Here is a 17,188-nt window from a genome sequence, read left to right as displayed (position 1 = left end):
AATCCAATGTGAAGGGTAGCCTCGTGACATTTGTCAAGAGCCATGCAGTGGATACAGTCTGCATGGCGTTTCCCAGTGAAAGAGAAATAGGCCATCTTTGTTGTTTGTGAGGCTCAGGCTGAGCCTCTCCTTTGAAATAGTTTAGTTAATTCACCAAGGGCTATTCTATTCAAAGGTGATACGCGCCGTGACAGGAAAATACTACCTCCAAATACAAATGTGTGAAGCTGAAGGTGGACATTTCCTGCATAAAGACAAGGTTCAGCTACTATTTAGTTCATAGCTTGCTAATATTTTCCACATTCAGATTTAATTCAAGGTTGGACGCGAACAGTACCATCAACATTCAAACGATTCATTTTATGGATGCCTCCCTCTCACTCTGACTTTTCCCGAAATGAAAGGTAAAAATAACATAAGGAGATGTACCCACTTGCCTTCCTGAGTATTCAGCTATCATTGCTAATTCCAGAATGTTGCAGCCACTTCAGGCTGCTGCTGCTCTCATTCCACTCGTGGCTCTTATGGGCTTTTTTCATGGAACTTCAAGGAGGCTTTTCTGGCTTTTCGGTAGCACACAGGTGCAAAGACAAAGAGCAATTATTCCAACCTTTTCACAAAAAGCCACGTTGAGACGTGGGTTGTGGAAACAGGCTGTGTAATTTTCTGCCCCCCCAAATAAAGAATGCATCTCAAACCATGAGAGGCTCGAGGCCCCGTGAGGACACAAAAGTGTAGGTTCAGTCGACGCCTTATTTTCAGATAAAATGCTCTTGAGTCTCCATTTGAGGCAGCATCGTCAATGGAATATATAGTGTAAAGCTATTGCTGGAATAAATTACACTTTTTTGTGCAATTGTTTTTCCATTGCAGATATGATTTTTTTGTGCAGACTTTGAAACAATTTGTCTGTATTAAAATAGCATATTTCTGACTAATATGCAACAAGGAAGTTGTTAAAAATAGATTATTTTCAGTATTAAGTTGATATTTAATTGTTAATAGTGAAGTTAACTCATGTTGAATCAACATTACTTTCATCTAAAGTTTGGGTATATTTTAAAAAAAAGTTGAATTTAAATTTGACTTCCCACGTCATTCAGCAGCTGTATACAACATAGTAATGGGAGCAAATCTCCCTGTGATGTCTGGGAGGCCTTCAAGTTAGCAAAACGTTTGAGTGTCTGATTGACCCATTCCACTACAATGCAAACCTCATTGGGTCTGCCGGCGTTATCGAACAGCTGATTGACTTCAGAACTGATCGAACGTGACAAGGAGTTTTGGTTTGGAGCAAGAGGCAATTACTCAAAGGTGACACGGTGCATTTTCAAACGTTGTTTCCAAATCAAAGTAGCTTTCCAGGCTAGATGCTCAATCCCAACTACATCCGTTGATTTGGCACTGCAGGCTGCCACATGACACGCAAGCACAACCATCTCGTTAGACATGCCGGGTACAGATGAGCATCAGCTTCAACATAATGCACTTTCGGACTCAGTACGAAAAAGTAAAAAAACATTTGTTTTTACTTTTTTAATATTCTCAGTCAATGGAAACATATCCAATTGCAAAAAAAAGGAATAAAAAGTTGCAAGTAGCTGGATTTGCAAATGTGTTCAGCGCTGAAAAATTGGGGCCCTGAACCAGAAAAGGCTGTGAACCTCTGGCTTATGATCTGAATTTGACATGCCTAGCAACAGGAGTAGCAACTACACCAGTACCCGGAATCTGAATTCCTGAGGCTTCTTTTTATATTTGTGGCAAGAAACAAAAAGTGGGTAAAGCTACCAGTTTCTTTTTTACATCTGGAACATATAATGAGGAGAAGGCTGTCTGAAACCTACTGCACTGACTCCAGGGCATACAAGCATAGGGAGTATCCAAGGGTACATCTCTAGAATTGTGTTATAATAGACTGGATGATAAATACATTGATAAGAATAAGAAAAAAAAGCTTAAAATAAGTTAGGGCTAGGCCATTGCTTCAATTTAAAGAGGAAATATATATGGTATGAAATATTCAGTGAAGTTCTACAATTACAATGCAACCACAGACAATTAGCCCAAATGTAGGTGGGAAGAAGATTCTAGTCTCCAAAAGTCTGTTATCTGTTTTTTTGCCAGCGTTTGACAAACTGTAACAAAAGTGAGGCCTCCAAACAAAACTTCCCTCACAGCTGTGCTGTCTACTGTTTCTGCATTAGAACAAAGAAAAGACTCTTCTCTCCCTTGACTTGTTGGAGGCAGCAGGATGAGAAAATTAAAAAAAGAAAAAAAAATGGCAGCGACACTTGTAGCTCTGCGCTATCGTACCAGCTGAATAACTAATCTGCATCTGCCTGCTGATTTCAACAAGGCTACATCCCTGATACTCCCAAATAGGGCTGAGGTGATGCTAGGTTGGAAGATGACTTGCCTTGCAATCAGTGCCCAGCAGCACATGGAGAGCTGCTGTAATTAAGGAGCAGTGTCCCCCATGAATCGCATCCGTGAAGCAGAACTTTAATTCCCCACTAATTGAGGCCAACGCGGGGAGGGCGGAGGGAGGGGCGAGGCATTTGAGGCTCCTGCCGGGTGGACCGACCACTGAGTTAGATGATTAGCCGAGGTGTAGCAAAGGTAACAAGGAAACTGAACGTCGCCAGCACAGCCAGACGCACCTGCCCACCTCTCCCTGCCTCCCTGCTCACACCCCACTGCTCTCCGAAGGAAACCCGACCCCGAGTGGAAGCAAACTTTCCCATTTTCAGCTCCACTTTAGCGGCAGCTGTTTTCTCTGCTGGTGGGAGAGGAGGGAGGGGGAAGAGTAGTAGGCGGTTTGATTGATTTGCTTCATTTGGATTCGTAGCTTTTGCTGTTGTGATTGCTGGAGACTGAGGTTCATACAAACTCCCGAGAGAAGAAAAAAAGAGGTGGGGATATATTTAGAGAATGCTCCAGTTGCTACAAGTGCTACGCCTAATAAAGGGAATCATTTGTAAAAAATGGGATCTAATTATCCTGCTGTTATCAAGAGTTCCATGGACGTTTTAAGCTTATCATATTTACTGTTTAACTTCACTGCAAACAAACTAAAACGAAGGTGAGGTGAGCCGTCAGATCCGCTGACTCTGGCTTCAGGTGACAGTTGTTTTGTATCCCTAATGGTGCCGTTCACCGTTTTGGCTGCATGAGATGGCTCCTCCACTTTCATGTGTGTACTTCACCAGAGGCACCGGGTAAAAAAGCAGTGAGGAAGTGGCTGTAAGGCACATTGTCACAGAAATCTGTTAGAATCCTCACTCTCTCTCACTCTGTCTCTGTCTGTCTGTCTCTCTCTCTCTTTGTCTGTGTATATATATATATATATATATATATATATATATATATATATATATATATCTTTACATTTCAGAGCAGTCTCTGACAGCCGACTGAGATCCACCTGCAATTGTCACTATTGTCTTAGGAAACGTTGAACTCCTGCATGCACATGCAATAAAAACCAGCTCATGCACACACATGCACAGTGTTAACTGCAGTAAAGTGCTTCTGCTTGTGCCGTTTGAGACGTCACTAAACAACAGCGTCAATGCTTTTTTTTTGTGCTAATTTACTGCCTTACTGTACACCAGGCGGCATACAGATGGACTCCTTTGGCGCCTTTTTGAAACCAGTTTTTCTGAAGCGTCCTGTAAACATTGTAGATTCTTTCTGTTTTTGAAAGGCCCCGCACAGAGCCAAGTTAGTTAGGAAATGTGAGGCAGAGGTAGGATGAAGCGCATCGGCAAATTTGACTTTGTCTAAACTTGCCTCGGCTCATGGGATGACTTTGAGATTGTTATCAAGTTATTCTGATCCATTAAGCTGATCTGAGCTGTGGAAAGATCAACTTTACACAGCAGCGATGGAGAATTTGTCCTTTCAGAGCGATTCAGAACATCTTTCCGTCGAGTTGAAATAGCAGCAGCTAAAGCGAATCTCCCTCTGAAATGACTTCAGAGACATTTTGTTCAAGCACAGGGCCTTTCACTTTCAAAATGCAATCCGTTCAGTCTCATAAAGGCCTCAATTAGATGAAGGCTACCCTGATGTGGGGGGGCTCTTCATCTGCTACTGTATGTGTGCCACTCAATACAACAGAACATATCGTGGGAGGTCAAGTAATGGGGAGTGCTAGCCAGCGGTGGGAAGTGCCGTCATTATGTTTGAGGACGACGGCAACTAAAGTGTGTCTGAAGATAATTGTGCTGTAATGTGACCACTGCTGTGTCCTTGTTTGAAGCACTAGCACTAGCTTCCCTGCTTCCACTTTTGTTGCTTGCCTTGCACAAAAGAAGTACGAGTTAATTGGTAGTAGTTCTGACCTTGTTTCTCTCCGTCTGATGATGTTTCCCCCTGATTATTTGTAATTCAGCTTTGCCCTCAACGAGCTCGAGAGCACTTCATTTAGTTAGGAAATCACTGGTGGTCTACGAAATCAAGCCTGGCTGCGGGTTTTTTTCACCCATTCATCTTTTTATCCGCAAGGGGCGAAAATGAAGGATCGGCTCCGAAATTCAGCTGGCATCACGCACGGAAAAGAGTCTAAAAAATTGATAGGTTTTGGAATTTACATGTCTGTTGTGCAATTGCATTCCCCGTGGCCAGCGTGAGTGCGCAGTTCATCAATAAAATATGACTATGTCTGAGAAACAAATATTGAAATCACGCCTGTCAAAATGAAGTTTGGGAATGTGCACATAGTGATAATGTTTAACTAGGGGACAGGTCGGAGAAGCCAATGCTTTTTGTTTTGGGAGAGATGGAAATCAAAGGGAATCTATTTGCATACATCTAGCATAGATGTTAGAGTATGATTTATCTTGCTGTTCTTTGTTTATGTTGTTCGTCATTTGCATTTCAAATGTGGAGGAAGAGGGAGATAAAAGTCCATCCTAGTGTATTTATTGGGTAGGCATTGCCCTCTGGTGGGCAGGCAAGGAACTGATCTCATTTCTACAGCAGCTCCTTCAGTGCGTGTGTGTGTGCGTGTGCGTGGGTGTGTGTGTGGCAGCTTAAAGCTGGTTCCATTGTCAAACACTGCTGGACGTCATTTCAAAGGTAGCCTGTGAGTACATACCGATACATGTGTGTACATGTACTCTATATGGATCTATATGAATAAACTGATGTCAAGCAGCGCGTCTCCAGGGAGGAGGAGGAGGAGGAGGAGGAGGAGGAGGAGGAGGAGGAGGAGGAGGAGGAGGAGGAGGAGGAGGAGGAGGAGGCGGGACAAACTCCTCTGAGCATGAAATGGATGAGCTCTCCTCTTTACATTGATGAATTCACATACAAACACGCTCTGAACACCACAAAGACAAGAAGGGCAGGCAGAGAGAGACAGAATCAGGGAGCATGGTGCTTTTTGCAGCGACTTGGATGCAGTTTCCTCAAGGTCGGAGGGTTAACAGGCAGGTGGGCACTGCTGCAGCTGGTGCCTACAGGGCCCCGAGGATCCTAATCAGACATTTCAGGGGGAAATGATGAGAAAGCGGATGCTCAAAGGAAGACTTATGCGAGAGAGTTGCCGCAAAACCACAGATCAATAATATTCATAGCCTCAAGGAGAAAATATGCTCAGTAAAAGCTTTTTACTGATGGATGTGAGCGGATGGATGCTCAGTGACACAGCTGGTCCGTCCACCTTTAGGCTCTGGAGAAGTCAATCCCAAACACCAGACTCACAGGTGGGTCGCAGGATGTTTGTTTAGATCGCCAAATACATTTGATGAATTTCTTCCATTGAATACCTCCCATAGTCATTTATATGTGCGTCTACCTTTGAGCCACACAAGGTAGCCTGCATGTTCATATTGTTCTGATAACTGTAGCCGACTTACATTGACTCTAATCTGAAAGGCTAGCATACATTCTGTTGGTTCAACTGAAGTCACGACACTTGCCATGATTTATAGACCTGATGGTTTGTGAAAATTGTGAAACAGTGCTCTGAAGAGATGGAAAGAAAATGAGCAAAAATAAAGATATCGTCCATTGTCAAGGTTCTTAAGCATAACTACAGAGGGAGGATGACAAATGCTCTGTAATGCTGGCTAGTTTCTTTGTACATGCGTGGCGTCGATAACGTCAAAAACAATTAAACGGGAGTGGAGGGGACGACCGAATTCACGGGGCCGCTTTAAGGAAAGGGGCGTAACCCTGGTGACAGAGGGGGTTAAAGGGTGACAGGAACTGAATGTGTTTTATGTTTTGTATGGATGGAAATAAACGGCCACAAGGTGCAGCCAAAGGGAATACTCGACTCCTTGTTTGTTTCCACACACCTACATTGGTGACCCTGACACTCCTGGACGTTTCCAGAAGAAAGAATGACGACGCACGCAGTTTCGCTGAAACTGCCGGAGTTTTGGGAGACGCAAGCGGCGGTGTGGTTCGCTCAAACTGAGGCACAGTTTGCCCTCAGAGACATTACAGCGGACGCGACAAGATATTATTATGTCGTGGCGGCTCTCGGCAGTTCGACAGCAGGCAGAGTGGTGAGCATTCTGGAAAAAGCCAGGCTGTTTAAACCAGTGCCCACGTCGCAGCACGGCCTTCCGCAGTCATATGTCCCGTCCAGCCTCAGGTCAGCAGAGTATGTGTTTGTTCGCCAGGACGGCCACCGTGGACCCTTTCAACCCCCCTACATCGGGCCGTTTCGGGTGCTGGAGACCGGAGACAAAACCTGTAAGGTCGACATGGGCGGCAAGCTGGAGTACGTGTCGGTTGACCGCCTTAAACCAGCACATCTGGACCTGGACCAACCTGTACGGTTGGCTGAACCCCCACGGCGGGGGCGGCCTCGTGCCCTCCCACCTCAGCACGACAGGACCCGGAGGGGGCCTTCAACGGTGGTTCTGCCTCCGGCCCCAGAGACACGGAGTCGGGCTGGTCGGTTGATCCGGGCCCCCAAACATTAATGGTTGGGACTAATCTCGGGAGTTGGTGAATTCTGGGGGGAGGCATGTAGGGGACGACCGAATTCACGGGGCCCCTTTAAGGAAAGGGGCGTAACCCTGGTGACAGAGGGGGTTAAAGGGTGACAGGAAGTGAATGTGTTTGATATTTTGTATGGATGGAAATAAACGGCCACAAGGTGCAGCCAAAGGGAATACTCGACTCCTTGTTTGTTTCCACACACCTACAGGAGAAACATTTTTTTTTTTATTAATTAAAATTAAAAATTAAAATTAAAATTCAACAACTGTATTCAAAAATATTCAATCAGAAAAACCAATGCAAGTCAAACTGTTGAACTACAATTACAATCCACACTGCAATCTTTGACACTGCATCAACCCCACACTGCACAATAATGAATCTCATTTACTAATGAATCACAATTAAGTTCAAGAATTAAAGAAGCACAACTGAAACCATTAATCTACTCGTAGCTAACGTTAGCTTCCCACACAGCGGCAACAGATCATGCAATGTTATTCACCATTTAAATGTATTTCCAAACTGCTAAAACACAGACTAGTCACATGTATTATTGGACTTATTGTCCGGTTTTATTTAACCTTAAATCCTCTGGTTTAACAGGCTATTGAGCTTCCCCAGGCCCGAAGATGACTATGGATGCCATGCGAGTTTGACTCTAGCAGTTAAACAAACACGACTCCTGTTCGCCTGGATACACCAAATGCCTCTTATTCTATTTCTCCGAATCAACCACACGATCGCTATTTTAATGCACGGCCAAAAGCACACGAGAGAGTCCTCGAGGATCGGAAGCTAACTCCCGCTAGCCTTAGTTTCTTCGAGACAGTTAAGTATCGAGACCCGAACAACATGCACCAGACCCACAAAAGCCGCCGCTTTTAGCCCCTTCCGGCCACAAGTATCCAGATCGCCAAGCTACAAAAAACTGCTTTCAAACACGTTATCTGCAAGACCCGACAATGCACACGCTAAGCCAGAGAGTCTCTCAGAATATGCACGCTAGTTAGCCTAGCAGACGACTGTTCATTGATTCCAATGTGGTGACTTTTTATTACAGCGCTGTAATCTTTAATTTCTTTAATCTCTGTATTCTCTGGATCCTCTGTATTCACTGGACCGGTCCCTTTAGTGCACCATGCAAGTAATACTCTCACTGTAAACTGCAATTCAATCAGTTCAATACGGCTTGCTCACACTTTTTTTTTCTCCCACAATCCTCACCGGACAAAGCCACGCTCAGCAGGTCGAACGCCGGTCGACCACATCTCCGCTAAATTATCCTAATCTACCTTGACAGACTTCATTAAAAGGTGCTGTTCTTACCTTTATTTGTGGCGCCTGGAGATATAAACTACCGATGCCGTCCCTGCACGTGTCTCGTCCCGAGAGGATTCAGTCCTGCCGCGGTCGCCAAATTTGTGGAGGGAAAAATGTCCCCACAAAGGATGAGCAAGCCGGGCACACGTGGACCTGCTAGCTTTGCAGTCCCACAGTGCTAAAAACGTTACCGAAACTGGTTTACAGTTAAAAGGAATTTAATCCTGCTGATGCACTTACAGTTATACAATGGAGTACATTACTCCCATGAAATATTACACTATTTAACCCACATTTGCAAAAAACTCCCTCTGCTCCCAGGAGACACATCCGTCGCCTCGGAGCCTAGCTAAGAGAATAAGAAAAAGACTTCCCGCCCTCATATCCGTTCGTAACTCCTCCCCTTCCATCTATCCCAATTCCTATTGGCTAATTCCCAGGAGTGTATTCGCCTGTCTGTCTTTCTGTCCCTGCTCACTTAACACATTCAATGGCTGTCTGTTATGGCTTACTCCTATGATAATCCTTCAGTATAAAAGATAAGCCATTTGCAACTTTGGCAAAAGCTTCATGTCTCTAGTTCTACTTTTAGCTACTAATCCTAAAACACTTTATGCTTATCTTACTTATGCATTTCCAAAATACTTATGATTATGACTAATTATGAATTCTCAAATATGAATCATTAAACACTTTTATTATAACTACTAAACACACAGTTCGACACTCAAATTTCCTACATGGTGCAAAGATCTTAATGCAAAATGTTCAAAGATAGAAACGTTGAAAGATTCTTGTATTCTTCTTCGATCACAGATCAAATTAGTGGGATCAAAGGTTCATTTATATAAAGTTTATCTTCAGAATAGATAAGCTCGAGAAGAAGGAGAGGCTTTCCCTTTAAAACTGATGTAGCCCTGGCTAAAAATGATTTCAGACATCAGGATGTAAATAGTTTTCTAAAAACCAAGTTAAAAGTATAGATAAAATTAGATATGGGTGGATACAAATGTATATCAATAAGAGACTCATAATCTTTACAGTTCAAAGGTTACAGTTCATGCAAATGACCATAGTTTGATTGATATGATATGTACATGATTCAGCACTTTTGTGCCCCCCTAACAACCTAACTTGTATAGCAGTATCATATGTCAATCTTTGTTTTGTCTTTGTTTAATTGGCTTGTCCTGAAACTATCAGCCAATCCAAGCCCATTCTCAGGTAGAGGGGTGGGGCTTAGTTGTGTGTGGCCAGGCTCAGTGTGTTAGAGAGGCAGAAGCGAATTCTAACTGAACAGTAAGAGATCAATAATGTTCATAACTTAATGGCTGACGACCAGTTAACCTATGGTTTGAACTGTTGTGATCTACAAGAGGTAAATATGAGTTTGTGTATTGTTTGCTATACTGTGACTAAATGTTATAGTGTAAAACAAGTTGTGTTGCTAATCGCGAGTAGCCGTTAGCATTAGCATAATAATTGTTAGCTTTGATGTCATACTGTTAGCTGTGCATTTGAAACTAATTGTTAAAACAAGCTATTACTAAATCGCCATGAAGTAGTGTATGGACTTGTTGCTTAGCTGATTTATCTATTTATTCAGGAGATGGACGTTTGCGACTAAGTGAGGATGGGGAAAGCTCCTTGGGATCACTATGGAGAACTGTTTCCCGCGTGTGCGTGAGCTGCTGTAGACTGTTACTGCTGTTTCTTATGCGCCCTACCTGCCATCCATTACCCAGCTTCCCCTCACTTTCCCCTCTGAATATGCCTGGGATTCGTGAGTACTAACAAACGTGCACGTGCTTTTTTTTGTTTATTGCTTGTGTGAACAAGTGAAGCGGCCATCACAGTTTTTAGGCATCTACGCTCCCAAACCACGACTCAGGCCTGCAACGAGGGTTTTTCTGATTATTCTGATTGTGTGTGTGTGTGTGTGTGTGTGTGGGACTGTGAGTGCACAGTATATTGATGACCGCATGTAATAAATGCCAAACTGTTTTTGTCATGCCTTTGAAGTATATTTGATGTGTTAAAGTCAATCACATTCATGTTTTGATAAGAGCTGGTTAAAAGGGGTAAAATACACTTAAAACACAAGATAAAAGGATTTAATAAGAGGCACAGACCTTTTATTTATTTAATTATATTGGAGGCACCGCCAATTATTTTAGTTTTCATAATAGAGGAACAAAAGTTGTAAGAATAAATATATTCATGTATAAGAACAGGTAATCGCGCCATTACGATTACAACTTTACCCAGGACCCCGGCCATAGTACTACTACAACCTAGCAGATTCACATAATATTATATAGCTGCATGGGACGGGTGTTACACTGACACCAGCTGTGGCTGACTCCCAGATGATACCCACTGCAGACAGAAAACACACAGCAGGTGGGGTTATGAAGTGATTTGGGTGCTCCACAAGACAAACACTACAAACTTTTCAGAGTTTACAAAAGCAAGGGTAATGAGATGAAAGGAGCGAGAGAAAGGTGAAGAAGGCGATGAGGGTTAGGGGAAATCGATGTGGAGGAGGAGGAGGGCCGTGGCGCTGTGAGGAGAGGAGTGGAGAAGATGTAAAACAGAAGGAAACAGATGGAGATGGATAGAGGAGGAGGCTGATGAGAGGCAGGCTGGATGTGTGATGGGCAGAGATCGGGGCGAGGGTTCAGGAGAGCCGCGGATGTTTAGTCAGATATCCACGGGTCTTTACCCGACTCTTAAATCACCCAGCGTGACGGATACACACAGGCCTGGTTTGACGCAGCGCTGTCAGTCGTCTTGAGCTGTTAATCACGGAGATCTGCGAGGGGCAGATCTCTTAACGTCGGAGGAGACGCCTGGCAGCAACAAATGAGACTCACACTGCGACTCCCACGCAACCGCACACCTCCAAAGCCTCGCCGATTCCGTGATCCACTTGCTTTCACCCTGCAGCAAATACCAGGCGCTCCCCTGTGCCGTCAGCCACGTTGTCTGTGTGTGTGTGTTTGTGTGTGTGTGTGTGTGAGAGAGATAGAGAGAGAGAGACAGAGATGAGAGAAAGCCAGAGGTGGGGTGTGTCTGTTATCTTTCTGTATGTGTGGGCACGCGCTCAGTGAACTCTGGCAGGATGAGACGGGTGAGGTGGTGCTGAAATATGACAGCTCTCACTTGTTCTGAAGCCTGCCCTCAGAGTAAGCCCTGCAAGAAATCGAGAGATCAGTCTCACTTTCTCTCAGCACACACACACACACACACACACACACACACACTAAGAGGGAACTCTGTTAAGATGTGATTAGGCTGACTGTCAGTTGTGAGAGGGTCCTATCAGGGTTCACTGCACGCCAAGCCCACACAAATGGCCGTCTTAGCTACCTGCCTGACAGTCGGCTAGTAGAGGGATGTCGAAGCTGGAAATAACAGCCGGCCTTGACTTACAGCTGGACCGACAACCGCTGGTGCTTTGCCAACTAGAAAAGAAAAAGGAAAAAAAGATGGACCTGGAGAGCATGTTGAAAACAGGAAAGAAATACCTGCATCGATCAGCCTGCTAGGGAAGGTATTAAGAGAGACAGGCCTATTTTGGAGTTGACAGAGCAGGGCTTCTACTTTGGCTCAGCGAGCACATTGTGTACCCTCTTTCCAAAAAGGGTGAATTGGTGCACTTATTTTGCTTCAGACAAGCTTTTCTCATAGAAGAGGGTTGTTACATTTTTCTTGAAAATAAAGAAAGCGAAGACATGGGAATTTTGAGACAAGACAAAGAGCTGCTCCGTGAGGGGAGTGCTGAGGCACAGCGGGGGTTCCAGCTAAATGCGAACGTATTGATGGTTTGTAATTGGCACTAAAGTTAAAGCACAGCTGGAATGCTATTGGTTTGCAGGAATTTGAATGTATTGGACATATAAAGAGTGTGACCTGATGGTGCTATATGGAGACATTTGCGTTCCATAGTAGTCGACACATTTCACAAAAAAAAACAATGTCGAGGGGTTTCCCAAAGGCAATTTAATGGCAATCCATGCAACAGTCAAGATATTTCAGTCAGGGCCAAAGCGGTGGACCTAACCGTCCCGCAGACTTCTCCAGGTAGAGCTTGGTGTTTTTAATTTTTCGGTACCAATGCCAACCGAACCTGCTTTTCCATGCCTATACCGAAACAATACGTTTGTCACACCGCACATTGATGCATATTACTTTGTCTATGAAAGCCTTTCTTCTATTCAACAACTTTCCCGTTCCATCAGTGAGTGCATCAGCAGCAGTAAAAAACAAATCATGAACATAAATTGATCATGATTTAAGTAGAGAATGATCTGTTCAAAGAACAAGTTCACAATGAGTCTGAGGAAGCGTTTCATACCAACTTTCGGCAGTTTTCAATAGATGCTACAAACACATTTCTGTGCGGTACTAAAAATTGTAACGAGGTGCATAACACAGCCCGACACGTGGGTACAGATCCAAGCTCAGGAGAGAAGTACCAAATAAAAACACCCCTCGGTTCCTGTCTCTTTATTCATGTCTTGATCTCTTTATTTCTCTGCTGCAGTAAAGCTCAGGGTTGATGTGGCTCCCCGTGCTAAGATAATCAAAATATGTCATTATGAACCAATATGGACGGGGGATATTGAGTCCCATCTGGAAATGAAAGCAGGGTGGAGAAATAGGAAATTCTCACATCAGCTCAGCAGTAACATTGCTGCCCCACTGAGAGGGAGACATCATAAGCTGGGTTGTGGGGACATACATATGTATTGTACAAACACACTCGCTCCCTTTAACACACACACTCTCACGCACACACACACACAATAAATGCATGAATTCAACCAGTAAACACAAGCGTGCACCCAGGGAAAGCATACCAAACATGCACGCATTGCTCACCCAAATTGCACAAGCATGCTCTAACCCCACACACCGTCACAGCCAGCCTGACGCTGAAAGAACACGTTATATTTCTGCATGCTACCCGAGCCGACATATTTGTGTGCATGTGCGTGGGCCCCAGCTTGTGGTGTCTGGCTCGCAGCATGCCAGTAAACAGCGTGCAGCCGAGGCAATGTGGGGACTCCAGGCTCCGTGATTCATGCAGACTGGTTGATTAAAGAGCAATCGCGGCCCCCACGGTGCGAGAAAGGGTGGCATAATCACCGTAAGAAAACACCGCTTGGTAGCATAAATCTCTGCACGCTTCACGTTATGAAAGTTTCGAGGGGTGGCAAAAAGTTGTCTGCAGTTGCCAAAGAGGCCAATGATAGTGCAAGTGGATTCCCACTGAGTGGCTGGAGAAATAGCGGCGGTGGGTCTAACTGGGCAAAATAATCACTGTATTCACGGGGAGGGAGACACAGTTTAGCATACAAGGAAACAACACCAATGGATTTAATGAGCATAGCTTTTGTATCATTGTTGTTCTTCTTTATCCACCTCTGCTGTTATTACTAGTAGTCATCATGTTTCCATCATTATTCTGCTTACTACTCTCATTATATGAATTATTTCTGTCATATGCATTGAATGTGTTGTAACTCTGTTATGTTGTTCATTCTGTACACATGACATCTGTTGCACTTCTGTCCATCCTGATAGAGCGATCTCTCCTCTGTTGCTCTCCCACAGGTCTCTTCCTCTTTTCTCCCCGTTAGGGGTTTTTGGGGAGTTTGTCCTGTTCCGATATGAGGGTCCTGGGACAGAGGATGTCACATGTGTAGATTGTAAAGCCCTCTGAGACAAATTTGTGATTTTGGTCCATACAAAATAAATTGAATTGAATTGAATTAATGTGAAAGAGGTCTTTCGTAGTGATAAGCCTACATCAGACGCTGCGGTTCACTTCAGCTCTACGGAGCATTTTAGCATCTTTAAGCTCATTGTTTTGGTTGTATAGCCCACAACTTAAATGCTGTGATTCACTCTCACTTCTCTAATAAGTGTTTTCAATGATTTTTCATTCATTGCAACATTTTTACAGAAGCATCTGGACTTATTGGTTGGAATTATTTGGGTTTGTTTCGAGAGCTGGTTGGTTTAACTGAATAAGTGAATATGCTGGGACTGGTTAGTGGGAGATAAAGGTGTAGAAGAAAACGTTGCTCCAGTTGTCAGATGATGTGACATTATTATTTTGCAAACGAAGCACAACAAGTTTGCTTCACTTCAGCCCAGGAGACATTTGATTTTGAGCACAAACTCATAAGTGACCAAGTAATTTCACACAAAACACTTTCATGATTTTCTATTTGTGTAAACTCTGTGTTGTTTTTTTCAAGTTCTTTGAAACAAATATAACCCCGTTTTCATTGATGTGATATTCTGTTTCATTTTGTATCTTTCAGGGAATTTGAGTGATCACTGCTTTACTACTTTCACCATGTAACATCATTTCATCCTGTATAAATAAGGGTTGAATATAAGTAAAAGGTTGAATACATTTGCAGAGCACAGGAGGCATTGATTTAGTGTGCTACAGGTAAAAAACAACAACATCTGTTGTGAACATTTCTTTTGACAATTAGGTTAAATATAACCAACCTAGTTTCTGAGCCAGAAATACGTTTCATAAATGCGTCTCATATCAGCCTTGTATCACAGTTGCATAAATGCACAATGACACGCGGTTAACATTGTGAAACGATTGGTTAGCTTTCAGCAACAAAACTGCTAGCTTTCAAAAAAGATCATGGTTTGTATTAAAATAACATAGCAATATAACAAGCATTAATAATAAGGATGGACGTTCTTGCGTTAAAAGCGTAGCAACTTTATGTAACAATTGGAATGTTTTCTTTTAGTTTCACAAATGACACGAACAGCGGTCTCCATGGTGAGTTTCCCCACCCCCAATGTCCAAGGTCAACCCAAAGCTTTCTTTTGTCTTTTGACCTTTTAAATCACTGGCTCAAGAGATTGGTTTGGTACAAAATGTGGATGTTTATGGATGCGTGGAACAGGAAGAATATCTAAAATTGTCTCTTGATCTATTATTAGGACCAATGTGCAAAGGCCACACACGTTTGTATCTATGAGTCAAATGAAGCCATGTTTTCTGTTCTGTGACTGAGGCGTCACATTGCTCAATGTGTTGTCATTTATGTGAAGTCCTCCAACCAAACAGCCTCACCAGAGGGGCATTTTGACCCGACTTCTGTAGAGAACACAGCTACACTGTGAACAAAAGCAAAACCTCACGCTATCTAGACTGTACCCACGCTCACCCTGCAATCATCCCCCTCTCTCCCTCTTCACCCTACTCTCCTCTCCTCCAGACCCGCAGACAATGCAGCACATTACCCCCACCGCCCCCACTCCCCATTGTGGCTGTAATCGATAGAGAGAACGTAGGAAAGAAAAGAAAGACAGATGGATGATCGAGTTGTATTACCACAAACCGTACAGGAGAGCAACCACTTACAACATGACTGGATAACATGTTTTACGTACACAGATAGGCATGTTTTCGTAGTGTTAATGTGAACGGAATGCACAGGAACAATGTGTACCGGCATTAAACACAACAAGCGGAGAGTGTGTGAAGGAGTAAGTGTAGGAGGCATCTGACCACTGATCGTTAATGCCTCATATTAAAAAGTGGATCCAAGGGTGACTGGCACAATCCTCTGGTATATTAAACATAGAAATAACATGTGACAGATCCACTGTACACCTGACACAATGTAGAATCATATATTACGAACCATAATAACTTAAAAAAAGGCGTATGACACCAGACGCCTTTAAAAATACAACATATCAGCCAACTGAAACGCTCGTGTCCTTCCCTGTTCTCCTGGTGGCTTGTAGCTTGAGAGGTTTCAAAAGGAAAACACAGGACAACAACATATATATTACATCAACAAGTCTTTTGTTGTTTGCATCGTCTTTCCAGTTAAAATGTGATCGATGAAATGATGACGTTAGCGCTTTGGCAGAACATCAGCAGCCACACTGCCTGCTTTAACAAAAGGAGTCCGTGATGTCTCTTTTTCACTGCTTTTCAAAATTCATAAGTCAAGTACTCCAGGAAGAAAACACACACAAGTGTCGAGCACAGTTCTGTGTGTTGTGAGTAATGGCCACCAAGTGGCTTCTGTGGTGTTGGATCCCTCGGGAGGCCAGAAGCCACAGATTCAAGGGAATCAGAGCTCTACTGCCTCTTGCTGGAGCAGGACTTGCAGCACTGCTGTCCATAGAACTTGTGGTTACAAACGCCGTGCTGGGGAACCAAGTGACACCAGCTGAAATGGTCCACGCAGTGTTCATCTGCAGAAAGAAGTCAAAATAAAATAAGGCACATGTTTAGTAGCAGTTCCACTTATGTCCACTAGCTCGTTGCTCAAGCGCTCGTTGATGTAGTTGCGTTGTTAAATAGCGCTGAGCACTGACATCAAAGTCTTCCATTTCTCAGAAGGAACAGAACAGGAATAATGAATTCAGAAAATTCAAGAATTCAGAACCAAAATTGTTGGGGCATTTTTACTTGATAATGAAAGAATCATTTCATATTTATATTTTAAGAAACAGATTTTTCATTAGATCACATATCAGTTATTCAACTAATCATTGCTAAACGATAGTTCAATGGAATATGAAACCAGGCTATAACAAGCAGCTCTGTACTGAGCCCTAACAGAGGTCCTTTGAGCTAAATGCTAATCTCATGTTCACAATGTCAACGCCAACATCTTTACAGAACATTTTTCACATAAGAAGATTTTTTATCAGGTTTATTGTTTACCATGTTCATCTTAGTACAGCCTGTTGTAATCTAGCAATAAACACAAAGTAGGCCTATAGCTGAATATGATGGGAGCAGGTGACGAATCAGCTACTGTACAGATGTACTGTTGGTGCGGCAGCAGCTCACTCCGTAGGATTGGGAACCGGAGGGGTGCTGATTCAA

General features: G+C 43.4%; 1 protein-coding gene across 1 annotated transcript in view; it reads right to left on the bottom strand.

The window, feature by feature from the left end:
• Nucleotides 1-15,687: 15,687 nt before the first annotated feature.
• adamts18 (ADAM metallopeptidase with thrombospondin type 1 motif, 18) overlaps nucleotides 15,688-17,188 on the bottom strand; it is a 70,517-nt gene continuing 69,016 nt past the window's right edge. The window contains exon 22 of the mRNA XM_079281541.1: nucleotides 15,688-16,548. Coding sequence (XP_079137667.1) covers nucleotides 16,433-16,548 — 116 coding nt within the window. The 3' untranslated portion in view covers nucleotides 15,688-16,432. The remainder of the gene's footprint in view (nucleotides 16,549-17,188) is intronic.

This window comes from Melanostigma gelatinosum, assembly GCF_949748355.1.
Source record: "Melanostigma gelatinosum genome assembly, chromosome: 2".
NCBI classification, from domain to species: domain Eukaryota; kingdom Metazoa; phylum Chordata; class Actinopteri; order Perciformes; family Zoarcidae; genus Melanostigma; species Melanostigma gelatinosum.
This window is presented reverse-complemented; position numbering and strand designations above follow the sequence as displayed.